This window comes from Pristiophorus japonicus, chromosome 9 (genome assembly GCF_044704955.1).
Source record: "Pristiophorus japonicus isolate sPriJap1 chromosome 9, sPriJap1.hap1, whole genome shotgun sequence".
Taxonomy (NCBI): domain Eukaryota; kingdom Metazoa; phylum Chordata; class Chondrichthyes; family Pristiophoridae; genus Pristiophorus; species Pristiophorus japonicus.
This window is the reverse complement of record NC_091985.1, coordinates 20,067,715-20,094,758: the sequence shown is the minus strand read 5'-3', so window position 1 is coordinate 20,094,758 and position 27,044 is coordinate 20,067,715. Positions and strand designations below refer to the sequence as shown.

General features: G+C 44.6%; 1 protein-coding gene across 4 annotated transcripts in view; it reads right to left on the bottom strand.

Moving 5' to 3' along the window:
* Nucleotides 1-27,044, bottom strand: part of LOC139272953 (kinesin-like protein KIF13B) — a 247,742-nt gene that overhangs the window by 100,337 nt on the left and 120,361 nt on the right. For 3 of the 4 annotated variants that reach the window (XM_070889117.1, XM_070889120.1, XM_070889118.1), the window contains exons 3-12: nucleotides 24,035-24,047; nucleotides 22,074-22,134; nucleotides 19,155-19,247; nucleotides 18,116-18,296; nucleotides 12,800-12,887; nucleotides 9,053-9,187; nucleotides 7,844-7,956; nucleotides 5,192-5,303; nucleotides 2,845-3,057; nucleotides 1,052-1,162 (exon numbers count right to left, since the gene is read on the bottom strand). In XM_070889117.1, the coding sequence (XP_070745218.1) occupies nucleotides 1,052-1,162; nucleotides 2,845-3,057; nucleotides 5,192-5,303; nucleotides 7,844-7,956; nucleotides 9,053-9,187; nucleotides 12,800-12,887; nucleotides 18,116-18,296; nucleotides 19,155-19,247; nucleotides 22,074-22,134; nucleotides 24,035-24,047 (1,120 nt within the window). The remainder of the gene's footprint in view (nucleotides 1-1,051; nucleotides 1,163-2,844; nucleotides 3,058-5,191; nucleotides 5,304-7,843; nucleotides 7,957-9,052; nucleotides 9,188-12,799; nucleotides 12,888-18,115; nucleotides 18,297-19,154; nucleotides 19,248-22,073; nucleotides 22,135-24,034; nucleotides 24,048-27,044) is intronic. The other variant, XM_070889119.1, reaches the window with a different exon arrangement.

Sequence of the window (27,044 nt, the reverse complement as noted above, 5' to 3'; positions counted from 1 at the left end):
AAGGCCAAGATTCCATTGGCCTTCCTGATCATTTGCTGTGCCTGCATACTAACCTTTTGAGTTTCATGCACAAGTACCCCCAGGTCCCTCTGTACTGCAGCACTTTGCAATCTTTTTCCATTTAAATAATAACTTGCTCTTTGATTATTTCTGCCAAACTTCATGACCTCACACTTTCCAACATTATACGCCATCTGCCAAATTTTTGCCCACTCACTTAGCCTGTCTATGTCCTTTTGCAGATTTTTTGTGTCCTCCTCACACATTGCTTTTCCTCCCATCTTTGTATCGTCAGCAAACTTGGCTACGTTACATTCAGTCCCTCTTCCAAGTTGTTAATATAGATTGTAAATAGTTGGGGTCCCAGCACTGATCCCTGTGGCACCCCATTAGTTACTGGTTACCAACCAGAGAATGAACCATTTATCCTGACTCTCTTTTTTCTGTTAGTTAGCCAATCCTCTATCCATGCTAATATCCCCCAACCCTGTGAATTTTTATCTTGTGCAGTAACCTTTTATGTGGCACATTGTCAAATGCCTTCTGGAAGTCCAAATACACCACATCCCTTTATCCACCCTGTTCATTACATCCTTAAAGAATTCCAGAAAATGTGTCAAACATGACTTCCCCTTCATAAATCTATGCTGACTCTGCCTGACCGAATTTTGCTTTTCCGAATGTCTGCTACTGATTCTTTAATAATGGACTGCAACATTTTCACCTATACAACCTAATCTTAAATGTTGACATAATTTCTGCTTCAACCACTACCTCTAGAAGTAAATTTCACTGTCTCCACTCTTGTGCAAAGAAGCTTACTCTCTGTGCTAAATCTCGTATTTAATCTCATTATTGATCCTCAATTTGTGCCGTGAACATGCATCCACTGGAAACTGGATTATCCAAATTAATTTCCCATAGAACCTGTACAGCCTGTTGAGAAACTCAGGACGCCAAGGTGGAAGTGCAATGTGGCACCTTGTCTCCAGCAGGCTTCACCTTCAATTTCTGTCGTGCACTAAAGGGAAGGTTATACTGCATAACATACCTGGGCAATGGCTTCTGTTTTCCTAAGCTTATCTTCCCACGTAACGGTCATTTCCTGAATTAACTTTTCGGACTCTTCCAAACGATCATTCAGCTCTGGGGCTTTCATTGCCTGGTATGGAAAATTCAATCAAATACTTGTCAGTAAGTATTCATACATGATTAACTTCAATCAATTCTAAAACAGAGACATTTAAAAATAAAACTAGGTTAAGTCATTACATAATAACAAAACTCTGTCCCTTTCAATGAATAACCGTTACTTTTTTTAGGCTATGAAAGTCCCTCTTACAACTTTCCCTTCTCCGACAGAAAACTGCTTGTCCTGACATTCGGGATGCAGTGCAGTAGAGGATGGGGGTGAAACTGAATGACATATACTTCAAATTGGTAGTGCCAAAAGAGATTTGAAAATAAGCACAACAAATGCTGGCCGTAAAATTGCCCGGCATTTACAAATTATAAAATATGGAATTCATTGAAAAATAATGATAATTTTGTATGTTCGATTTAATCTACTTCAATGAATATCACAAGCACAACCAAGGACAAAATTCACAAATTACAACAGGCGATCAAAAATAACCCTGTAACAGTACATATCGCAAATGGGTACAGGTATCTGCTGTATAATATAATCCTGAAGTTCAAATGGCATCATAAATCATGAAAGCAAAGGTTAGCAAGTTTCTAAATGATTACCTCAATCCTTCAATTAGATTAATGTCTTTGTGATCCCTCCCAGAAGTCTAATCTTTGCATATTATGGGCGAGTTGGTCTTTAGCAAACAGGCAAACAGAAAGGGAACTTCGAATTGTTTTGAGTTTTCACTTAGCAAATATTTGACTGTGGAGATCACAGTAGAGCCTAAATCCCGTGTTCGAACTTCAAAAATCACTGGTTAGGCCTTAAGCTGGAGTATTGTGGACACATCTGGGCACCACACTTTAAGATGTAAAGACCTCAGAAAGGATTGAGAGGATGTGAGGAGAGGTTGGAACAGAGGTGACTCAATAGAAGTTTTCAAGATGTTGAGAGGTTTTGATATGAGTAGATAAAGAACTATTCCCTCTGGCTAGCGGGTCAATAACCAGAGGTCAGATATTGAAAATCATTGACAAAAGATCTAGAGGGGAGAGGAGGAGAAATTTATTCACTCAGAGTTGTCGGGATCTGGAACACACTACTTGAAAAGGTGATGGAAGCTGATTCCACAAATCATTTTTAAAAGGAGCTGGGGACAAGTACTTGAGGAGGAGGAGCTTACAGGGATACAGACAAAACATGGGGCTGTAGGACTAAGCACGACTGATCTTTCAAAGAGTCAGCACAGACACAAAAGGTCAAATGGTCTCCTTCTGTGCTGTAAGTTTCTATGATTCCATTAGAAATGAACACAAGTACATTCTCCAGTAGGGGTCACTGTAGCCCAGAACTTTCCCTTCCGTCTTCCAACTTTAGCATCCCGATTGCTCTCAGCTTTTTAAATCAACATTAATCAGGATTTGGACCTGGGATCTCCCCGGTTTGTATAACTGAGTATAACACCTGCCTGTGCATTTACTAACTCAGACAACTGCCTCGGGATTGGGAATTCTTTAACATCCTCGAACACAATATTCTGTGTGGCTAATATTTAATGCTCTGGAGCATTTAGAATTGTGCTCAACATTCACTTCATTATTTCTATTTCTATGCCCTCTTCCACAGATTAGATGTACATCCTATTAACCTATTCCTAATGGATTTGATAATTGCTCGGTTTAAAATCTAGGACTCCTTCCACGTCATACCTCTGCTCTGGAGAGCTGCTCCCGCAGTTTATCTACTTCCTCACGGAGTTCCCGGATGATCCGGGCGTTGGGATCCTCATTCACCACAGCATGATTAATTATGTTTTTGGCTCTGTCAGCGTACCTCAGCGTTGACAGTGTTTCGTCATAATTGTCCGCTGAAGGACTAACTGTTGCGATCATTGCTGTTTTGCTATTTCCACCAAGACTATCCTGCATTTTTGGGGGGGAAAAAGCAAATGAATTGTACTGCTTGTCTCAATTTCAACTATATCTTACCTCCCCAAATCTGTGTAACACACCAAAATAAAATCTGTTGCTTCCTAAGTTTATGAATGTGAATTGGGTTTTTAAAAACCTTGTAAAGTCACATCTCTACATTTAAAAGTTATACAAGATATAAAGCCCACCCTGCCTTAATAGCTCACTGGAAACGTGCACAGTTTTGCATAAAACTACATGGATCAACAAAGTCCATGTCCGAGAAAGCAGATCTCCCTCCACCTGTGGAAGAGAGAACCTTGCGGGGGGGGGGGGCGATGGGCAAGGAAGATAAATCAACAGTAGGGTCCCATTTCTGATCACTATTCAGTGAAGTGCACTTGAAAATGTGTGTGTATGGACATCAAGTGATGTCAGGATTGGGCTTGACTACTATGTTCCCTCTTTCCCCATGATCAAATCACCTACCAATACAAACCATCAAGGCTCACACAAGGAATGACTACTTGCTGAGGTACTGGGATAGCCAATCTTGAAAGAATTATATCCACTTTTAGTCAGCACCGTAAGAGCTATGGGGCAGTTTTGCATCCAGGACCCACGTCAAACTAGGAAGCAAGATGAGACAACCCAAACTCATCTCGCTTAGCACCCGAGAATGAGGAGATTACTTCCATCCTAGTCTGTGTTTCACTCAAACATAGTGTCAAGTGAAAAGTCAGGAACCAAATCCGCAACACCAGAGAGTTCTCCAATGGAGAATTCAATCTGTACGGGGACCATTTTATTATTTACTTTAAAAATAAATATTTTTTCAAAAAATGCAAATCAACTGGAACAGGCAATGAGAAATAAAAATCAGATACAATCCTATGCAGTAAAGGACTGATTGTCAATTGCTCCTTAGTTGTCACTGCAGCAATGCTGTGCTTCACTATATCAAAGCTGGTTTGCCCACACTCAAGTATTTGGATGAAGATTAATGCATCACAATTTTTTGGGGGGCGTGGGTGGTTATACCAGGAAGTACATAGCGAGCTCTATTTTCTTACTATTTACACGAAGCCAATCTCGCCAAGTACCAGCCTATTTATTTTAGAAATAATCACCTAATAGAATTGGACAGTCCCGCGCAGGTACTAGTGTCAGAAGCCACAGTGGCAGCAATAAAACTGCCAGTTCCTTAGTACAAACAGTAGTCAACGTTCTTTGTAAAATTTGTCTAGTCTCCTCAGTTAAGTCCTTCCCTTCCTCTCCCCACCAGTCAACTTAACCAGAAAAGGGCAAACATAACCCGAAACAGAAAGTTAGCTAATCTACAGCTGAAATAGATTAAGTTGTACTTCAGAGAGTAAATTCTAATGGAGTACACATTTGGTAATGAGTCAGGGAGCGCACATTTCTTAATTCTCGCCACTCTTCTCCTGAAGTCAGTGACTGAGGTACAGTACCATGGGCGCAGCACCACACTCAAGTCGCCATTCACTTACACAAGACTCTAGAAAGTGACCGCGAGCAGGCTATTCAACGTGGGGATAGCAGAGCTGAGCCTGATCCTGTGATCAAATGTCCACTTCACAGCAGATACCAATGGATAGTGGTGAGGAATGGGAAGCCCTATTGCTGAGATGGGGCAAGACGCTGAGATGTAATTAAGCACAGACCAAAGATCAAGCCTGAGAATACTGGACAGTTACACAATAGGCCAAAGAGCCCTACATCACCATATGTTCTATTGAATCATAGCTGTACACATGACAACAGTACCCCATTCTAAGTCTACCCTGTGACAAAGTTGATTATAAATATGCTTCCATACAAGTCCAGCTTATGGTATCCCCATCGCCTCTGAATTAAAAGAAAAATGCACTTAATTTTCTCCTCATACCATATTGCATTCATTATGAAAACAGGAACAGGTAGGTAGACAGCTTGCTATGAAGCCTCCCAGCACTTAAGATGCCAAAAGCAGGGTGATTCCTTTCTCCTCCCCTCCCACCCCTGACATAACTGCCTATGCTCCATTCTGCTTTCAAACTCTTGCTACACGGGAATCATGGGCACAAACAAGCATCCTAACAGTTATTTTGAGAAACAGTAACCCAGGTGTAATCTATCAGTTTACCTTGAGTAGCCAGGTCAGTACAGAGTCCCTATAGGGAACAAACTTGTTCTTGTTTTTACTAGCCGCCTGATCCGCCAGAGCAGAGATTACCAGGCCTAGAGTTGTTAGGGATCTGGAAAAAAAAGTCAGCATAAACAAATGTTACATTAGCAAGAAACAGGTCGTGCATCCATTAACCCTTGAAGACAAATACAACATTCAAAAAGACCATAAAATAAAAATAAATGTTTTTCACTCAAAGGTAACATAATCTGTACTTGGTTTGAATCTTGCATTATCCGAGGTAAGTGATGGATCAACTTGGCTCAGTTAGGACATTCTTTCTTCTAGGTCAGAAGGAAGTAAATTTGAGCACATAACCAAGGGAAGGATTCTGACGGGACGGGGCGGGTTGGGTGCGGGGGGAGTGTTCCCAGTGTTGGGTGGGTCCGGAGCCTCTGGGGGGGGGGGGGGCACGCTCTTGGGATGGGGGGGTGGGCTGTTTGGGGCTGGGATTGGGAGAGACTTCTTCACTCAGGGAGTTGTTGGCCTGTGGAGTTCCCTGCCACGGAGGGTTGTTGATGCCAGTTCATTGGATGTGTTCGGGAGGGAGTTGGATGTGGTCCTTGCAGCTGGGGGGGATCAGGGGGTGTGGAGGGGTCGGGGGAGATGCTGGGGTGGGTGATCAGCCATGATTTTGTTGAATGGCGGTGCAGGCTCAAAGGGCCGAATGGCCTACTCCTGCACCGATTTTCTATGTTTCTATGACACGCCAGTGCTCTAGGGATTGCTCCATTGCCAGAGGAGGCACACTTTGCCTATTCTGCTGGCTCAGACAGATGTTGAAGATCCCAGGAGACTAATCAAAGAGTAGCTGGATCACTCAGCATCCCTCCCAACATTCTTCTTGAACCAGTACCAGCCTCGAATATTTCAAATGGCAGACCCCCCCCATCCATCCCTCTGTAAACTTCAGCTCATCCAAAACTCTGCTTCCCACAATCTATTCCTGTACCATGTCCTGCTCACCAACCCCCTCTCCCGTCCCGCCCCCACCCCCCCCAACCGCCATTTCTTGCTGACCTACATTGGCTCCCAGTCCCCAAACGGCTCCAATTTAAAATTCTCATCCCAACCCATCGCTGTAAACTTCTCCAACCATACAACCCCCGCAAAACTCTTCATTCCTTGGACTCTGGTCTTGTGTGCCCTCCACTCTCACCCCATTATTGGCAGTCGGGCCTTGAGCCATACAGGTCCCATGCTCTGGAATTCCCTCTCTAAACCCCTCCATCGCTCCTCCTTCAAGACCCAATTCATTGACCATTTTAGTCACCCTTCATAATAGCTCTCTCATTGTCTTGGTGTCCATTTTTATCTGATTATGCCTGGGATAATTTTTTACTTTAAAAGGTGCTGTAAGTTGTTGTTGCTGCTGAGTCTCTACAAAACCTCGAACATCAGCCTACTCTTCCTTCCCTGCTCCCTCTCCTCTTTCAGCCACTAGGCCTCTGGAATTCTCTCTTCCTCAGTACCTTACATTGACACCTTCCTCCATGCCTTCAAAAGTCTACAAGGCTCTTCTCAATTGTGCTTTCACCACCAAACAAAACTCTTTCATTTTCTCTTTAATTATCTCCTTTGTCCAACACCCCGTGAAGCACACAATTAGCTCCCATCAAAATACAAGTTGCGGTTGCTCGATGGACAATTTTTTTTTCATACTTTCAGAATGTACTCCTGAAGTTAGATTAGCACAACTAGTAAAAAGAATTATTGGCCTTACAGAAACAAACACAAGAGCAGAAGGTGGGCAAGTGGTGCATCAGAGAGGTTTTAAAATATTTCACCTCTCGCATTAGGTAGAGAGCTGCATTACTGGTAAGGGTTGATCCAACAACAAAACAACAATTAAAAAGATAAAACAGATGGGTATATTCATCAAATAATAAAAAGGTAGAGATTAGTGTTAAGGGCAACAAAATAATCGGCAACTATCAATCGTCAGCTGAAGATAAACAGGTAAATAGCGATTAAGTAAGCAAGAGCCTGCAGGAAAGCACAATGTGATAATCACAGGGGATTTCAAAATCTCAGCAGTCAAGTGGCCAAGCCAAGGACTACTAAGAGGTATATAAATGCAAATGACTTCATAGATCGATTATTTAACACACCATGTAGAATACTAGGGCAGGTAATGCAGCAGTTATTCTTGCAGCAATTACAGCTCAAGACAAAAATGAAATTGTGCAGCTTTGTCAGGAGCCTTTCGGAGTTACAAGAAAAGTTCAGGGGAGGAACTAGTCAAGTTGCAAGTCAAATACAATGTCTTTAAAGATCCTTTTTGAAGAGTTGGGGAAATGAGCACGTCCTGAAAACATTGCAGTTAGGGAAAAAAAAAGAGAGCAAAGGTTCCAGAACATATGGCGAGGGCAGATTAAGGCCACTATACAGCCTAAATGATAGTCACAGTCCCAGTAGGTCTCACATTTAGATAATGGCCTATTCATCTGTTTAGCAGTTGAATGACTTAAGGGATAATAATCTAGTTATATAATAGAATTTGTCGCACTGCATCACTTTACTATTAGTGGCAACAATGTAATTTTACGAGCGTGAGTCAGTGATTAGATACAGGTTAAACTTTCATCAACGAGATCACCCGAAACTCACTTGTTAATGTTGCTTCCTTCCTTTAATCGATCCCCAGCAGCTCCACTCTTTGCTGCCCTCTCACTGCCTGCCAGGTCCACGAGGCTCAGCTTACTCACCTTCTCACCTGAAGTCTACATGGAAAGAAAACATTGGAATTACTTCATATCTGGCTCCATAGCGATGTCAAACATCCTCCATCCACTCAGGATCACTCCCTCTGTCCTCAACATTACCTCATTGCTTTTATAGTATGTCTCTAGATATAAAACCAAGGATTCATTCAATTTACTTTTTATGCCCATACCTACTCGCCACTTTTAATGGCCTGCATATCTGATCAAGGTCCTTCTGCTCCTCTAATCCATTTAAAATCTTACTTTTCCTTATTCTTCTAAAATATATAACTTTTCCTTATTGAATTATATCTGCCACCTATCTACCCATCCAGTCAGCCTATAGATATCCTCCTACACTCTTTCACAATCCTCATCACAATTTGCCATGCCTCCTTAATTTGGTATCAGAAAATGTCAACATTGTTCCCTCAATTCCCAAGTCCAGACCATTTATGTATATAGTAGAGTGGACCAAACACTGACCTCTGCAACACTACTCTTCACATCTTCGCAGTCCAAGTTTATTTTACCTCATCTAACTATTTCTCTATCCAAGTGGCCACATTGCCATTAATAACTATTATGTTTGCCACAACTCTCCCAAATGATACATCAAATGCTTTTTGAAAATCCACAATGCATTTCTTTTAAAAAAATGTATCGCCCATTACTGCTTCAAATAATTCTATAAGGTTTATCAAACACAACCCACCTTTTAGACATACAAACTGACTGGCCCTGATCATCATTTGTTTCTGCAAGTGCTAGTAATTTCACTGTCTTGACTTCAAAATTCTCATCCTTGCTTTCAAATCCTGCAAGGCACCATACCACCTTACTTTAAACTCTAATAATGGGCTACTGCTTCCCCCACCCTACCACTGGCTACTCACTCAGCCACTGTGCATTCCGAAACACCCTGCCTACTTCCCATTACCTCACCATCCTCCCTGCTTTCAGAAGCCATCTTTCCCACCTAACATTCATTTTGCTTTTTTGCTTTATACTCGGCATCCACTGTTTGTAACACCTTGATGTGAAGCACTCTGGCACCTGCCTGCATATAGAGCATTACAGAAATTCAAGAAGCTATCATTGCACATGCCCTCACCTCAGACTGGAGATCAAATAGCGTGTGTGTAAGTATAATGTTGAATACTGCATGGGAACGGCTGCTCTCCTCGTTCATGTTGGTTGCAGCGACAGTTCGTGACTTGTTCCCTTCTGACATCAAAGATTCAATGTCCTTGTTGGATGAGAGAAATTATAGTTCATCATTTGTTTTCAAAAAGTATCATTCTCTCCACACAGAACATGTCTTTTTCTCTATTCTGTTTGGGTTCCCTGCTATCTTCACCCAGACACAACCAAAAGTGCAATCAGACGCTTTCATTCCTAATCATCTTTTGTCAGCACTCTACAACCAGGCTCTTAGAGATGCATGTGAGCAGCATGGGATGACCTGCCCTCTACAAGTGTTCCGAGAATATAACTTTTCTTGTGAGACAGGGGAAAAAAAGCATATCAAGTACTGTACTGCATACAGCACATTACCTACTTATGCTTGGAGAACACGAGTGGCAGGTAGGGGCCATAAAAAGAGCGGTGAGTGGCGGCCTGGGAGCAACATGGAGGTCCCGGGAGCAGCGTGAAGGCATACTATTTCAGGGAGCAGCGCAAGCTGGTGCAGGTGGGCTACGGCAGCGAAGAGTGACATCATCAAGGTCCAAGTCGGTGATTGGAGCGTGGGCAGGTACAGCAGGAGCGGCGAGAGAATGTGGAGGGATGTGATCGGGGCCCAGGAGAGGCGTGAGTTCGGGGCCAGGGGCAGCACGGGCCAGCCCACACTGTGATATGTGCGTGCACTAGGTCCATGCAGCAAAGCAGATCTCCAGTCGTCTTGGATAACCCTTGCTACTAGATCAAGACCTAACTCTGTCAAGTCCGTGTGGTGGCAACGTTAAAAAAATCCATGCACAGGCATTTTCCGGATGCAGTTCGGGACCTGGAATATTAGGTCCTTCATTGAAACACCTGTGAACTCATCCTTTTTTGGTGTGGAAGCAAGTCATCCTCATTTTGAGGGACTGCCTATGATGACATGCTGCACTTTTAAAATTCTGTCATTTTATGCTGTAAATGCCTCACTGGCTCATGCCTGCTCTGAGGAGACTGGGGAATGCTCAGCTGGTACCAGCAAGTCAAGTGCTGCCTTCATTAACTTTCATATTTGGCAAAATTTCAGCTATTTTAATGCATTGTATTTGAACATACATCATGGTAGGGTGTGTACAGGTGACAGCTACAAGAGCCTAACAGTCTCCGCCCTGCACAAAGTCAACTGGGTGGAGTAAAGAAATTCAGGTTTCACTCCATCCAGCGGAGGTTGCAAAAGAGGAAGCTTCCCTGCTCTGTGGTTTGAATCCTACAAAGTGAAAGTAGTCTCCTGAACTATTTTTAAGCAGGCTACCACAAGAAAACTATCAGATTGTGAAATCATTGGTATCTAATAAATAACTTAATGTGAATAAGGTGGAGGTTACCAATCCCTACAACAAATTACCGGTTGCAGTAGATAAGTGCTCCCTAGTCTGTTCAGTAAAGCATAGGAATCCAAGAGGTGCTCACAGCTGCTGCCCATTTATTCCCAAATGGTTTCACTCATTCTTTCCCAGAATCTCCATGTGAAATTCCTTCTCTCCCTAATCTTTCCCTCTTCCTCCCCTCTTTGGGTTAAAGCTGGGCTAATCACTATTTTCTGATCAGTCTCAGCCATGGCTCAGTGGGTAGCACCCTCACCTTGGAGTCAGAAGGTTGTGGGTGCAAGCCCCACTCGAGACTTGAGCACAAAAATCTAGGCTAACACTGCAGTGCAGTACCAAGGGAGTGCTGCACTGTCAGAGGTGCCGTCTTTCAGATGAGACATTAAACCAAAGCCTGCTTTCTCAGGTGGATGTAAAAGATCCAATGGCACTACATTGAAGAGGAGCTGGGGAGTTATCCCTGGTGTCCTGGCCAATATTTATCCCGGAATCAGATTATCCAGTCATTATTTCATTGCTGTTTGTGGGAGATTGCTGTGCTGAAATTGGCTGCCGCGTTTCCTACAACAGCAACTACACTTTTAAAAGTACTTCATTGGCCATAAAGTACTTTGGGACGTCTGGTGGTCGTGAAAGATGCGATACAAATGTAAGTCTTTCTTTTTTTTGATCAAATTAATCTTCTCTTGTATTCTTTCCGACCTTGGTGGTGAGAATAGCTTCACTCAAAACCACCAACTGTGCTTCCCTCATCCTATGCCCACCTTGTACATGAAGTGTGTTGAACGGTCACAAATATACATAACTGTATTTACCACTATCACGTCAGTGTGAAAACCAATGTGAATTAGGGTTAATTGTTAAAGGTTTGCTCATTTTCCTGTTTCAACTTGTAATCTGTTTGCAATGTCTTGGGTTCTTGAAATAAAATATTTAGATATGAAAAAAATACTGAAAATCCCAAATATAAAGTGAACTCTGATAACAGAGTACAATTATTCTTTTCAATGTCTAATTATAAACAAGAACTAGTCACCATTTCAGGGAAGACCCTTCATCAGAATTCAAATTATCACCTGTCTTTTTCTTTCAGGTGATGGATCATTTTCAACATTTTTTGCTTTAGTTTCAGATTATCATCTTTACTTACATTGAATTAAACTTTTCATTGGAATCCAATAAATTACTGCGATAAGAAAAAATTTAGCACATTTGTCAGGGATGCGGCTGACACAGGCAAGGCTGCATTCATTGCCCATCGCTAGTCGCCCTGAGGAGGTGGTGGGCCTTCTCCATGAAATGCTACTGTCCTTGTGGCGACAGTGCACCTACAAATTATGTTAGGGAGGGAATTCCAGCTCATCGATGAAGGAGGAACAGCGATATATGTCCAAGTCAGAATGGTGTGCGACTTGGGAGAGGAAGTTGGAAGTTCCCACAATATTGGTGCTCTTATTCTACTTGATGATAGTGGGTTAGTAGGAGAAAGTGCTGCTGAAATAACTTTGGTTTGAAAAAAAAAGTCATCTAGAAAAAAAATTATGAAAATGAAAGACTATAGGTTTCAAATGTCAAAAATCTTCTACATGGTATATAATTAAAGCAAAATTTATGTTGTTGCCCTGATATTCTTCTGTATAAAATTCTTAAGAGGCTTGATGGGGTAGATGCTGGGAGGATGCTTTCCCTGGATGGGGAGTCTGGAACTCGGGGTCATAGTCTCAGGATAAGGGGTTGGTCATTTAAGACTGAGATGATGAGAAATTTCTTCACTCAGAGGGTGGTGAATCTTTGGAATTCTCCACGCCAGAGGGCTGTGGACGCTCAGTCATTGAGTATATTCAAGACAGAGGTCGACAGATTTTTTTTGGCACGAAGGGAACCAAGAGATTTGGGGATAGGGCGGGAAAGTGGAGTTGAGGTAGAAGATCAGTCATGATCTTATTGAACGGCAGAGCAGGCTCAAGGGACCAAATGGTCTACTCCTGCTCCTATTTCTTATGTTCTTAAATAAAATATTAACAAATGTCAAAATCTGAAGTTCAGCCATTTCTTTCCACCAAAAGAATAGTAAATAACATCTCATGTAATAAATTAAAGTGGAAAACAGACTGTTGGCAATAAAATTCAATGGCATACATTTGAGATTTTGAGCACTTGATTTTAACTGGAGGCACATTAGCTGTTTCGAGTAAAAAGGTAAATTCAAAAACATGATTAGACCAACCATCTTAAGACCTTACTTCTGCTATATTCTTGCAGACTGTTGCCCTCAAGATCCTGTTTCATGCAGTTTGATTCATTATTTTCCTTACCTTGTAACTTGCCACAGCTAGTTTGGACAAGCCATCCACATATGGACCTAGAACCTTGTGTTCTCTCACCTTCAAAGTGTGTCGACTCCTACAAAACAAGTGTGCAAAAAATAAAATTAATCAAATGAAACTCAGTTGGTGCAAATATTGGGCTTGTACTTCAAGTGTTACACCTGAAAAGTGCTAACAGAACCCAAAGCAGCAATAGATGCTATATTCAGACTGAAAACTCTGCACTTCTAGCAGTTGGCGATGTACAAAATGGTAAACGCCACAGTTTTGTAAAGTTGGAACACAATTGAACTCACTGCGCCAATATTCCTCTTCCAATTAACAACTAAAGGTCATTCAGTACATCGAAGTTCTGTCCCCTCCTTTCAAGCTTTTCTGATTTTTTCTCTTAGCTCAATCACTTGAAACTTCTCTGTACCATTTATTTTTATTCGTTCCGGGATGTGGACGTCGCTGGCAAGGCCAGCCAGCATTTATTGCTGCTTTGGTAGTGAGCTGCCTTCTTGAACTGCTGCAGTCCTTGTGGTGAAGGAACTCCCACAGTGCTGTTACAGATGGAGTTCCAGGATTTTGACACAGCGATAATGAAGGAACAGTGACATATTTCCAAGTCAGGATGGTGTGTAATTTGGAGGGGAACTTGCAAGTGATGGTGCTCCCATGTGCCTGCTGCCCTTGTCCTTCTAGGTGGTAGAGGTCGCGGGTTTGGGAGGTGCTGAAGAAGCCTTGGCAAGTTGCTGCAGTGCATCTTGTAGATGGTACTCACTGCAGTCGGAGTGAATGCTGAAGATGGAGAATGGTGTGTCAATCAAGCGGGCTGTTTTGTCTTAGATGGTGTTGAGCTCGAGTGTTGTTGGAGCTGCATTCATCCAGGCAAGTGTAGAGTATTCCGTCGCACTCATGACTTGAGCCTTGTAGATGATGGAAAGGCTTTGGGGAGTCAGGAGGTGAAACACTTGCTGCAGAATACCCAGCCTCTGACCTGCTCTTGGTGCCACAGGGTGTGTGTGGCTGGTCCAGTTAAGTTTCTGGTCAATGGTGACTCCCACGATGTTGATGGTGGGGGATTCGGCAATGGTAATGCCGTTGATGATCATGGGGAGGTGGTTAGACTCTCGCTTGTTGGAGATGACCATTGCCTGGCACGAATGTTACTTGCCACTTATCAGCCCAAGCCTGAATGTCGTCTAGATCTTGCTGTATGCGGGCATGGACGGCTTCAGTTTCTGAGCGGTTGCGAATGGAACTGAACACTGTGCAATCATTAGCGAACATCCCCACTTCTGACCTTATGATGGAGGGACGGTCATTGATGGAGCAACTGAAGATGGTTGGAACTTGGACACTGCCCTGAGGAACTCCTGCCGCAAAGTCCTGGGGTTGGGACGATTGGCCTCCAACAACTACAACCATCTTCCTTTGTGCTCGGTGTGACTCCAGCCAGTGGAGAGTTCCCCCCCACCCCCGCCGATTCCCATTGACTTCAATTTTATTAGGGCTCCTTGATACCACACTCAGTCAAGTACTGCCTTTGTGTCAAGGGCAGTCACTTTCACCTCACATCTGGAATTCAGCTCTTTTGAGCATGTTTGGACCAAGGCTGTAATGAAGTTTGGAGCCGCATGCTGCTGGCAGAACCCAAACTGAGCATTAGTGAGCCAGTTATTGGTGAGTAAGTGCCACTTGATAGGACTGCCAACAATACCTTCCATCACTTTGCTGATGATTGAGAGTAGACTGATGGGGCAGTAATTGGCTGGATTGGATTTGTCCTGCTTTTTGTGAACAGGACATACCTGGGCACTTTTCCACATTGTCAGATAGATGCCAGTGTTGTAGCTGTATTGGAACAGCTTGGCTCGAGGCGCGGCTAGTTCTGGAGCACAAGTATTCAGCAGGACAGCTGGGATGTTGTCGGGGCCCATAGCTTTTTCTGTATCCAGTGCGTTCAGGCAATTCTTGATATCACGTGGAGTGAATCGAATTGGTTGAAGACTGGCTTCTGTGATGGTGGGGACCTCATGAGGAGGGCGATAAGGATCATCCACTCGGCACATCTGGCAAAAGATGGCTGCAAACGCTTCAGTCTCGTCCATTGCACTTGTGTGCTGGGCTCCGCCATTATTGAGGATGAGGATATTCATGGAGAGTCCTCCTCCTCCTGTTAGTTGTTTAATTGTCCCTCCTGTTAGTTGTTTAATTGTCCACCACCATTCACGACTGGATGTGGCAGGACTGCAGTGCCTTGATCAGATCCGTTATTTGTGGGATCGCTTAGCTCTGTTTACAGCATGTTGCTTCCGCTGCTTAGCATGCATGTAATCATGTGTTGCAGCTCCCCCAGGTTGGTACTGCCTGTTGTTGCTTCAGCAGCTCTTCAGCACTCCTCATTGAACAAGGGTTAGTCACCTTGCTTGATGGTAATGATAGAGTGATGGTAATGGTAATGGTAATGGTAATGGTAGAGTGCCAGGCCTGAGGTTACAGATTGTGGTGGAATACAATTCTGCTGCTGCTGATGGCCCACAGCACCTCATAGATGCCCAGTTTTGAGCTGCTAGATCTGTTCTGAATCTATCCCATTTAGCACGGTGGTAGTGCCACACAATACGATGGAGGGTGTCTTCAGTGTGAAGTCGGGACTTCGTCTCCACAATGACTGTGCGGTGATCACTGCTACCAATGCCGACATGGACAGATGCATCTGCGACAGGTGGATTGGTGAGGACGAGGTCAAGTCGGTTTTTCCTTCATGTTGGTTCTCTCACCATCTGCTGCAGTCCCAGTTTGGCAGATATGTCCTTCAGGACTCAGCCAGCTCGATCAGTAGTGGCGCTACCAAGACACTCTTAGTAATGGACATTGAAGCCCCCCACTCAGAGTACATTCTGTGCCCTTGATATCCTCGGTGCCTCCTTCAAGTGGTGTTCAACATGGAGGAGTACTGATTCATCAGCTGAGGGTAGGCGGTAGGTGGTAATCAACAGGAAGTTTCCTTGCTCATGCTTGGCCTGAAGCCATGAGACTTCAGAAGGTCCAGAGTCAATGTTGAGGACTCCCAGGGCCACTCCCTCCTGATTGTGTACCACTGTGCCATCACCTCGGGTGGGTGTGTCTTGCTGGTGGGACAGGACATACCCAGGGATGGTGACGGAGGAGGTGGGGGGGGCGGCGAGGAGGTGGGGGAGGGGCGGCGGCGAGGAGGTGGGGGGGGGGGCGGCGAGGAGGTGGGGGGGGCGGCGAGGAGGTGGGGGGGGGGGGCGGCGAGGAGGCGGGGGGGCGGCGAGGGGGGCGGGCGGCGGGTGAGGGAGGCGGGGGGGTCGGCGAGGGAGGCGGCGAGGAGGCGGGGCGGGCGGCGAGGAGGCGGGGGGGTCGGCGAGGGGGGCGGGCAAGGAGGCGGGGGGGGCGGCGAGGAGGGCGGCGAGGCGGGCGGCGAGGAGGCGGGGCGGGCGGCGAGGGGGGCGGCGAGGAGGCGAGGGGGGCGGCGAGGAGGCGGGGGGGGCGGCGAGGAGGCGGGGGGGGCGGCGAGGAGGCGGGGGGCGCGGCGAGGAGGCGGGGGGGCGGCGAGGAGGCGGGGGGGCGGCGAGGAGGCGGGGGGGGGCGGCGAGGAGGCGGGGCGGGCGGCGAGGGGGGCGGCGAGGAGGCGGGGGGGGCGGCGAGGAGGCGGGGCGGGCGGCGAGGGGGGCGGCGAGGAGGCGGGGCGGGCGGCGAGGAGGCGGCGAGGAGGCGGGGGGGGCGGCGAGGAGGCGGGGGGCGCGGCGAGGAGGCGGGGGGGCGGCGAGGAGGCGGGGGGGGCGGCGAGGAGGCGGGGGGGGCGGCGAGGAGGCGGGGCGGGCGGCGAGGGGGGCGGCGAGGAGGCGGGGGGGGCGGCGAGGAGGCGGGGGGGGGCGGCGAGGAGGCGGGGCGGGCGGCGAGGGGGGCGGCGAGGAGGCGGGGCGGGCGGCGAGGAGGCGGGGGGGGCGGCGAGGAGGCGGGGGGGGCGGCGAGGAGGCGGGGGGGGCGGCGAGGAGGCGGGGGGGGCGGCGAGGAGGCGGGGGGGGCGGCGAGGAGGCGGGGGGGGCGGCGAGGAGGCGGGGCGGGCGGCGAGGGGGGCGGCGAGGAGGCGGGGGGGGCGGCGAGGAGGCGGCGAGGAGGCGGCGAGGAGGCGGCGAGGAGGCGGCGAGGAGGCGGCGAGGAGGCGGGGGGGCGGCGAGGAGGGAAAGGAATGGAGAGGAGGTGGTGGGAGAGGGGAAGGCTGAATGGGAGGGACGGGGGACAGGGTGGGTGGGGGGGGGCTGGCTGAATGGGAGGGAGTGCTACGGGCCCCTCGCACGCAGCGTCGCAGAGAATCGGGTTGCGAGGTGTTACTGTCCCGGCACTGTTTTCAGTGCCAGGACCTGGCTCCACCCCCGATCCCTTTTGCTGATCCACGCCGAGGCCGAAGGCGTCCTGAGGAGCTCGGAGAATCACAAGGTAAGTTTTCGGCGTCCTTTTTATTCCAGAAAGTCGCCGCACCTTATGGAGGTGTGTCGTTTTTACAGAGTGCGGAAACTTGGGCCCTTAGTCTCTCCCTATGAGGGCATCATAATTAATATTTCAAAGGAAAAAGAACAGCATGCATTGGCCCTTTGTCAATACTGTATATGATCACTCTTGGAAAGCTATTTAAGCTATTAATAACTTGAAATCATTGGCAAGGAAAGAAATGATAGTCATTTATTATGCATTATTTTTTAAAATCCTTTCAATATACTCAATGTGAATCTAAATGAATGGGGAAGAAACTTTTAGTGAATGAAGGAAATAGAATTTATTTTTAAGTACCAAAGAAGTCACGACAGAATTAGATCCTCACTTGAAATGTCAAAGAATGACACCAAATGGAGTGACCAGCTTGGCTGGGAGGGGGGGGGCGGCAGGAGGGGTGTGAGTGGAGAACTGAACTTTTTTTCCTCCAGAAGTATGGGAGACGTTACATTTTATTACAGGATGGTAAATGTACTTTAACCTTGCCTCCCAGAAGCAGCAACGCAGTTTGATTTCCCATTCCTAGGAACACAGCAGCACAGCTCAGAACTGAAATTTGCCGTGTCGAGGAAATGTAAACACTGTGATTGAAGTTGAAGCAACAGGAAACTACAGGCATGCGGTATATCTGTCTACTATGGCCATCACTTAAACATATCTATTTTCTTAGCAGGAAATATGGGTAAAAGGACATCAGTGCAGATTAATACTTCTTGTGTAAATGCATTCTATACAAATGACTTCCATACCTGGATTTATGCATCATTAGTTTCCATCTTTTTTTACCCTCCCACTTACCCTTTTGGATCAAGAAGGTCCCGGACCTTCTCATTGTAGATTTCCATGTACGACACTTCAACTGTGAAGCTTTGTTCCTCATTTGCCTCTTGCAATGCTCGCTCGAACAGCTTGCTGCACAATCGGGGAATCAAACCCGGCTTGTCTTTTGAACCCATCATTGTGTACGATTTCCCTGAGCCTAACCATTGAGCAGGTGTAGACAGATAGTTAAATAAGATCGATAACATATCAGCATGAATTCAGTCTCACTTTTCGAGATACCACAGAGAATTAGATCAGTGTGAAATGAACATCGTTACTCCACATACAATGTACAGTTTTGGTCTCCTTACATAAGGAAGGATATGCTTGCCTTAGAGGGAGTGCAACAGAGCTTCACTGGACTGATTCCTGGGATGAGGGGATTGCCCTATGAGGAAAGATTAAGTAGACTCAGCCTACATTCCCTAGATTTTAGAAGAATGAGAGGTGATCTTATTGAAACGTATGAAATTCTTAAGGCATGTGACAGGGTAGATGCTGGAAGGATGTTTCCCCTGGCCGGGGAGTCTAGAACTAGGGGGTCACAGAATAAAGGGTCGCCTATTTAGGACCGAGATGAGGAGAAATTTCTTTACTCAATCTTATGGAATTCACCACACCAGAGACTCTGTCATTGAGTATATTCAAGACAGAGGTCGATAGATTTTTGGATACGAATCAGGATATGGGGATACTGCGGGAAGGTGGAGTTGAGGTAAATCAGCCATGATCCTATTGAATGGCCTACTCTTGTTCCTATTTCTTGTGTTCATACAGATGTATCTTTTTATTTTAATTAGTTCAAGTACCATCAATTTAACAGAAGTAACACCAGATAAAAGAGACATAACATTAGAAGCTTGCAAGTATCCATGTAATTTATATTTACATCCATTCAAAAGGTTTGCTTGCAAGAAATTTAGCTACAACTTCATGTAAAAGCTAAGGTATGCTGATAATTACTTGTAAAATATGTTGACTTCATTTAAAGAAATACACGATTGAGACATCTTACCAGTCTGTCCATAGGCAAATATACAAGCATTGTATCCTTGGAAGGCATTTTGTAGCAGACTTTCACCAAGGCACTTGAATACTATGTCTTGACCTGGGAGTGGGAAAGGAAGGGAGGGGTGGGAAGAGAAATATAGTAGTTACACAAGAAAGAAGAAAAGGTAGTGATGAGGAAATAAAAATGCACATTTAGTGAGGGACAGGTTTGGAAATCTTTAGTAGGACCGACAATTCAATTGGAAATAAAATGTGTACTCTACAGCTCCCAGCGGTTGCGTGTCTCTCTGGAACCCAATTATGGCAAGTACTGAACCCTGGATGTACGTGTGTATATTTTCATACCCAGCCTCCATGTAATGCCTTTCAACAGCCGTTATCTCAAATCTCAGTTTCCTCATCAGTTATGTAATAGTCAGCTGTCTTCAACGTGATGCACGGACACACACTTGGCAACTTGCATCATGCCAGCCACCCTGACGTCCTAGACATCCATTTTTATTGCCACATACCAACCTTGCTTATCGCCAAATGCTTAATTCAACTCTTCACATTAAGGGATATGCCCAAGACGTGTACCCTCAATAATTCTAACTCACCTTCCAGGGTGCTCAGTGACACGTCAAGTGCAGGTTGCAGATCTCCTTCCCTATAATAGCCAACACTTTAAATATAGTCATTCTAATGACAAATTTTGAAAGTGGACAATCCCGAAGTCTTTAAAATGGTATAGAGTCCAATAGGTCAGGAGGATCTTGAGCTTAATCCCTGGTCTATGTTGATCTCCACCAAACCATCAGTATAGCGTGTGTGTGGGGGGAATCTATATTCCAAGGGGTAGGCAATGAATTTATCAGAAATAGTGAAAGGCAAACACCCCCTTTTGCCTGGCTCTGTATTTACTTAAAAGCTGTTCATCTCAAACATTTTACAGTTCTGATGATAGGTCATCGATCTGAAATGTTGGGGTGAATTGTAACAGCCAAAAATGGGTGGGTTGGGGTCGGGTCAGATGTTAAAATTTTAAAAATCTGAAACCTAACCCAACCCAACCCACGCACACTTCTGGGAGTAACAGTGGCAGGACAAGGGACGGCAGCCAACCTGCTCCAAGGAGGTGAGTTGGCAATTTAAATATTTTAGTGAGGCTGGCAACCTCTTTGCAGGTTTAACAGTAGCCAGCTGGGGTTCCTTTCCCCACTCATTGTGGCCCAAGAGGAGCAGGGCAACTGACAACCCCCAGTCTCTCCCGCACTGGGGTCAGGGATCGGACGACCCCACCACAGGATTGGACCCTTCCCCGGGGTCGATGAGCAGACCTACCTGCTCCGTAGTCCTTCCCACCCAACTGGCAGTGAAGTCTGTCAATCAGGCTGACTACCAGGCAGGGAACCCGTCAAGTGAAAAAGACGCATACTGCAGAGTCCACAGCATGTGGGGAAATCCAGATTTCCTGTCTGAAATTCCACCCCATCGCCTATGCAACCCACCCCTGTTAATATCTAGGTCATTAATTCTGTTTCTCTCTCCAAAGATGCAGCCCGACCTAATGAGCGTTTTCAGTATTTTCTTTTCTTATTTCAAATTTCCAGCATCCGCAGTATTTTGCTTTTGTTTTAGCGAATTCTTCAAGCTAGGTTCCTGTGCCTAATCTCTCTCTCTCGCTTCGGTAGTCCCTCAGAACCGAGGATGACTTGCTTCCACACTAAAAATGAGTTCTCAGGTGACTGATGAGTCCAATGCGGGACCTACAGTCTCTGTCACAGGTCGGGCAGACAATGGTTGAATCTTGTGACTACCACTGATGAATGCACACATGTGGATGTCGGTTGTTGCCAGGATTAGGCTCAGCTGGAAAGCCCCCCTCACCACCCAGGTGCAAATACAAAGAATGAACATTTAGGTGAAGTACTACAGGACTGCCAGGACCTCCAGAACTGTACTGCAGTACAAGTCAGTGTCTTTAAAACAGTTACGGAAAAGTTAGATCAGTACTTCTGAACTCAAGAGTAAACTATACACCAACACATTTCACAGTGGCAATTTTAGCTAGAATCTTAGTCCCTAAGGATGCGTCAGCGATCGCCAAGAGCCAGAAAAGTATCCAAAATAGAGCTTGCTCAGTATAACAAGGATACAAAAGCAAAATACTACGGATGCTGAAATCTGAAATAAAAATAGAAAATGCTGGAAATCTCAGCGGATCAGGCAGCATCTGTGGAGAGAGAAACAGAGTTAATGTTTCAGGTCGGTGACTCTTCATCAAAACTGCCCGTCAGTATTTTTGTTTTTATTTCAGCATAACAAGGCCCTGACATAGCACAACAGTAGACAGCATCAAACAACAAAATTGGCACATAACTATCACATTCAGAGTAATATTCCTGTAGTCTCAGCTTAATGTCCGCAGTTGCCTGTACAGCCCGCACACAGATGCTGTAATTTAGAGTAGCAGAGGTTGTCACTTATGAACAATTTCACAGTGGATGAACAGTCATGGTGCAGGACTATGACGTAACCAAGAGTACAGCGCACCTGTTGGTACAATACTCTAGCATTTTACCTTGCTGTGCCACAAACATCTCAATTGTTAAGTGAGTACCGGTACAGCAAGTTCCTGACCTCAACCAAGTAAACAGAAGGTTAAGGAGGAAGAGGATGAAGAGCTAAGCTGACTCAATCTAGAGGGCAAGTCAACTCGTATTGTGAGTCCACACCTCCCAGCAATGGGGTTGAAGTCCTCTGTGGTCACTGGCCCACCATCTCAAATGGTGTGGTAGGCGCAGGGACCTAAACAAAGGGCAGGGGTGAAAGGATAATAAAGAGACAGAATTTTAGTATCACAAGCAAAAGCTAATGTCTCAGACACTATAATGAGGCTCTCACCGTACACCTGTAGAATCGAATTTTTAGCGCAACATACCTGCAAACTTCTCCTTAACGGACTCATCCATTGACCAGAAACAGTGATCGTATGCAAAAACCTTTATTAAAAAAGGACAAGAACTCACCATCAGTATATGTCCCTTTCCAAGAGCAATCTGTAGCAAAAATACATATCAAGACTTTTGTAAAATGAAATTAGAAATGATGCATATAGAAGTTTTGAAAAACTGCAAATTAAGCCAACTTTACATTTTTTTTTAAATAAACAGAATGTATTTCAGTCGGAATACATCATTGGAACTCAGAACTTTAATTCCAGTGCTGATGGAGGGTCTAACCTGAAACATTAACCTTTTTCTCCCTCATAAGTCCATTCGACTGTCCTGCTGCACATGTCTGGCACATTTTGGTTTCTACTTCAGATTTCCAGCATTCACAATTTTATCATCTCAAAATATCTCCCCCACAAATTAGCCAAAATTGTAAGAAAATTACCAAAATAATAATAGATTTGGCGGAGTTTAGGCAAATGGGCCATTTTGCTGCTGTTTTTTCCTCCCATATATCTGATCATTTTATCAAGAGGAGTCTTTCCCAGTTATAAAATATAAGGTTAATTCAGCATAAAGTATGTCAGATATGCAGAATAAAAATCTATGTAGTACTATTTACTGCCACCACAGAGGACTCAAATGTTAAAGTTCCCCAGTGCGCTAAGGCCAGGTGCCTTGCCAAAATATTTGATATCAGATTAAAATAAGTAGTTTAAGTGTAAATAAAATGTAATTTAAACAAACACATCTAGTATGAGTAGAACATAAAGTTTATTATGGCAACCTTATGGACTAAAACACCATCTATCCTGCCATATAAAGTAATAAGCCTTCAGATCTGCATTATAAAGTTGACATGACATTTTCTCTCTTATACTGTATGATGCATACTTTCAACCTCAAGTGATATCAGAAATCCTGCAGATAACTATTTACTTTACAAAAGCTAGCAAACGCAAGCTGGTAGTTTAATATTTGGATGCGGACATTTAACATTTAACCACTGAACTCAAAGTACACTAGCCACATTGGCTTGAAATAACACACAACTTAACCCTACATCTACATTATACTCCTCACATTATTTCCCTAATTCTGCACTCAGTTGAAATATATGGATTTAAAGTTATGGTATACAGTATGGCATACTCGGCCTAGCACTTCAATGCAAACATATTCAGCAATTTCCTCATTCTTCGGGATATAGGCGCCACTGGCAAGGCCGGCTTTTATTACCTGTCCCTAGTTGACCCGAGGTGGTGGCGATTGGTCACCTTTTTGAACCGCGGTATTGAAGGCACTCCCACAATGCTGTTAGGGAGAGATCGTCAGGATTTTGACCCAGTGACAATGCAGGAATGGTGATGCTTGTCCAAGTCAGGATGGTGTGCGACTTGGGGGGGGCGGGGGGGGGGGGGGAGGTGGAGTTGGAGATAATTGTTTTCCCATGCACCTGCTGCCCTTGTCCTTCTAGATAGTGGAGGATTTGGGAGATGCTGCCAATGCCTTGGTGACTTGCTGCAGTACATTCTGTAGATAGTGCACACTGCAGTCACAGTATGCCAGTGATGGAAAGAGTGGGCATTTCAGATGGTGGATGGGCTGACGATGAAGCAGACGGCTTTGTCCTGGAGAACGTTGAGCATTCTGAGTGTTGTTTCAGCTGCTCCCATCCCACCAAGTGGAGAGTATTGCAGAACACTCCCTCACTTATGCCACGTAGCTGGTGGAGAGGATTTCAGGAATCAGGTGGTGAGCCACTCGCCGCAAAATACCCAACCTCTGACCTGCTCTTGGAGAAGACCCACCACCACCTTCGAGAGAAACTCAGATGGAAAATGAATGTCAGCTTTGCATGATAATGAATCTTTAAAAATATGGCATACAATACTGTAAACTGGCATCTTTCCCCTATCTCCAACACCAAACACAAAAGGAAACCTACCTTTGGCTGGCTCCTATTCAATCACGATATCCATATTTTTCAGAAGTGCACAGATGCAAAGAAAAATGAAAAAAAGTTTTGATTACACTCTGCTTGCGAAGTAAATACATATTATTATACAATGAGAACTGAGCACATAGGCAGCTGAAGTGCTTTCAGTCCCATGCCAATGTTGTTCTTGAACTGACCACTTGGCTATGTTATTTCATATCTAATCTCATCATCCAATGTCATGTCCACCTGTTCTGTCTCCCTGGTAAATATTGAAGCAAATTAATTATTTAATATGTCTGCCATCTCTCTATTGCTGTCTGTCCATCCCTTAGTGGCCCTATTCCCATCCTAACTTTCCTTTTTTTATTTATGTGCCTGTAAAATATTTTACTATTTTGTTCCTTGATAATTTAATTTCATAGTTGCTTTTTGCCTTTCTAATTGTTTTTTTTTATAAAAACTTCTCTCCTAATATCTTTGTATTGTCTCTTGTCATGCTCTCCCCTACTATTCATGTACTTAGTGTATGCCTTATATCCCTTATGTCTTTATTCATCTATCGTGTCTCATTAGTGTTCAACTTGTTCTTATTTTTTAGCGGAATATATTTTTCCCGGACTCTCTTGAACACCGTTTTAAATATTTCTCACTGCTGTTCTACATCATTGTTTGCCAATATTGTTTTGCATTTTATTTTCCCAAGTTCTATTTTCAGCTCTGCAAAATCGGCTTTTCTCCAATCTACTCTGGTCTTCGTCGTACTTACATCCTTCTCAATTATTATATTAAAGCGTATTATATGATGGTCACTATTGCCTAGATGTTCCCCTACTTTTACTTTTTTCTGCTCTGGTTCATTCCCCATTATTAGATCCAATAGCAAATCGTCCCTTTCTGGACATCTGGCTCAAGTTTTGGACCCCCGCTAGAACGGCATACATCGGAGAGGCCCGCCTAATTTGTAGAACAAAAATTGCGCCGAATACTTCCCTCGCGATTGTCCGATAGCCGTAGGCCCGTTTCCAGCTTGGCACTGTGCAGCAGCAGCTGCTGGGAACAGAGCTACAGCTCTGCGCCAAAAACAGTGCCAGCAGCTCCGCGCGTGCGCAGTAGCTCCTGGCCCTCCCTGTGCGTTCTGTCTCTGGGCAACAACCCTATCCCAAGCCGAGTCGCCCCTATCCCCGGCCGAGTGGCCTGACACTGCTTACCTCGTCGGCGGCGGGGCCCGCCCGCCTGCCCAGCATCTCGCTGGGGTTAAATTAAATGTCAGATTCGTCACGAAACAAAATGTGGACAGTTTCAGAAGATATGATAAGCCGCAAGAGCAAAGTTCAAGTTACACCCTGTCGTCTGAACCCCCAAAATATCAATAGCCATAAAATCAGGCCATGGTATTTTAATAATGTATAATTATTAATGGAAATGATTTAAGAGTCTTTGTGGGCCCTTTTTTTTAAAAAAGCACAAGCAAGCAGCAACCAGTATGTTCCACTTAAATAATGTGATAACATTTACAGGGATTAACAATTGCAGCAAAATCAATGTTAAGTTTTTTGGGTCAACAATCAAGAATTGATTTCAGAAAAAAGTGCATTACACTTTGGGCAAGATGAATTGGAATGTTTTATATTATCCCAAGCTCGTGTTAACTCCTTGAAAAACATGCCAAACAGTTTTACTTTATGATTTACAGGCTGCATATCTTTTGAATGTTTTTGTAAATTTCATGTGGTTCACATTTCACATCTGCTGCTGCAGCTTATGCCCTTCAATGATTACAACACAGGTTTGTAATTATTTAGATTCTTTAATCTAGACCACAAAAAATGTGCAGCCACAACAAAACGTCCATCAAGTTCATGGGTGGTTATTTTATTCCATTTTTGTTTAGTGTTTATTTTCATGATTTCCTGTAGAGTGCTTCAATGAAACATAGCGGGCTCCAGTTATTGCACTCTGTGATTTGGACTGCATTCATAACCAAGCTAGATTTATTGCACTTAGAATATGCATCGTACAAATAGAGTAAAAATGTAAGTCATGCCATCCCACCCCATACACTAAGTGGGATTCTTTCGCACGGTAGCTGAACATACTAAAGAACGTACAACAGCATTGTGCCTGAAAGGCAACAGGTGCTCCCAACTGACTGATGCACTGAATATACTTACCAAGGTGGGGAAAGAAAGGGAACGTAAAGAGAGAGAGTAAGAAAAGGAACAGAGTTAAAGGAAAGGACCAGAGACAGAGCGAGAGAGAGAGAGAGAGAGAGAGAGAGAGAGATTGAGAAAGAAAGGAACATGGAAAAGAAAAGAACGGAATATGCAGTGGTTCTTCCTAGTGCACGAGCTGTGCTAGTCTGAACTATATTTCTTATAAGTTCTATTGATTCTAAGATTCAAACAGCCAACCCCATAAATATCTCTGAACACAGCTACTGGATTTCAGTAACAACCACATTCAGAAAACACAGTGTTATCATATAGGTAACAGAGCAAATCGTAAAGTCTATACTTGTTCAAAAGTATTAGCTGATTTCTCAAGCTTTGCAGATAATTGACAAAACTTGCAATATTGTATTGAATTAACCCTGGGTCAAGATTCTGGTTGCAGTTTTTTTAAGTCTTTATGGCTGAATCAAAGAAACCTCTTCAAAGGCGTAACTACTTAGGGGCCAAGTTTCGGCCTGAGTTGCTCCTGTTTTTTTGGAGCAACTGGTTTAGAATGGAGTATCTTAGAAATTGCAATTCTCAGCATTTAGTTTGCTCCAGTTCTAGTCAGTTAGAAAAGTTTCAGTTTGGAACAGATTTTTTTTTTCCCCAAAAGGGGGCGTGTCCGGCCACTTACGCCCGTTTTGAAAGTTTAGGCAGTGAAAACATACTCCAAACTAACTTAGAATGGAGTAAGTGCAGACTTTTGTACACTCAGAAAAACCTTGCCTACACTTAGAAAATCAGGCTTGGGTTACAAATCAGGCATAGGGAATGGGGCGGGGGGGGTTTAAAGAGAAGTTTAC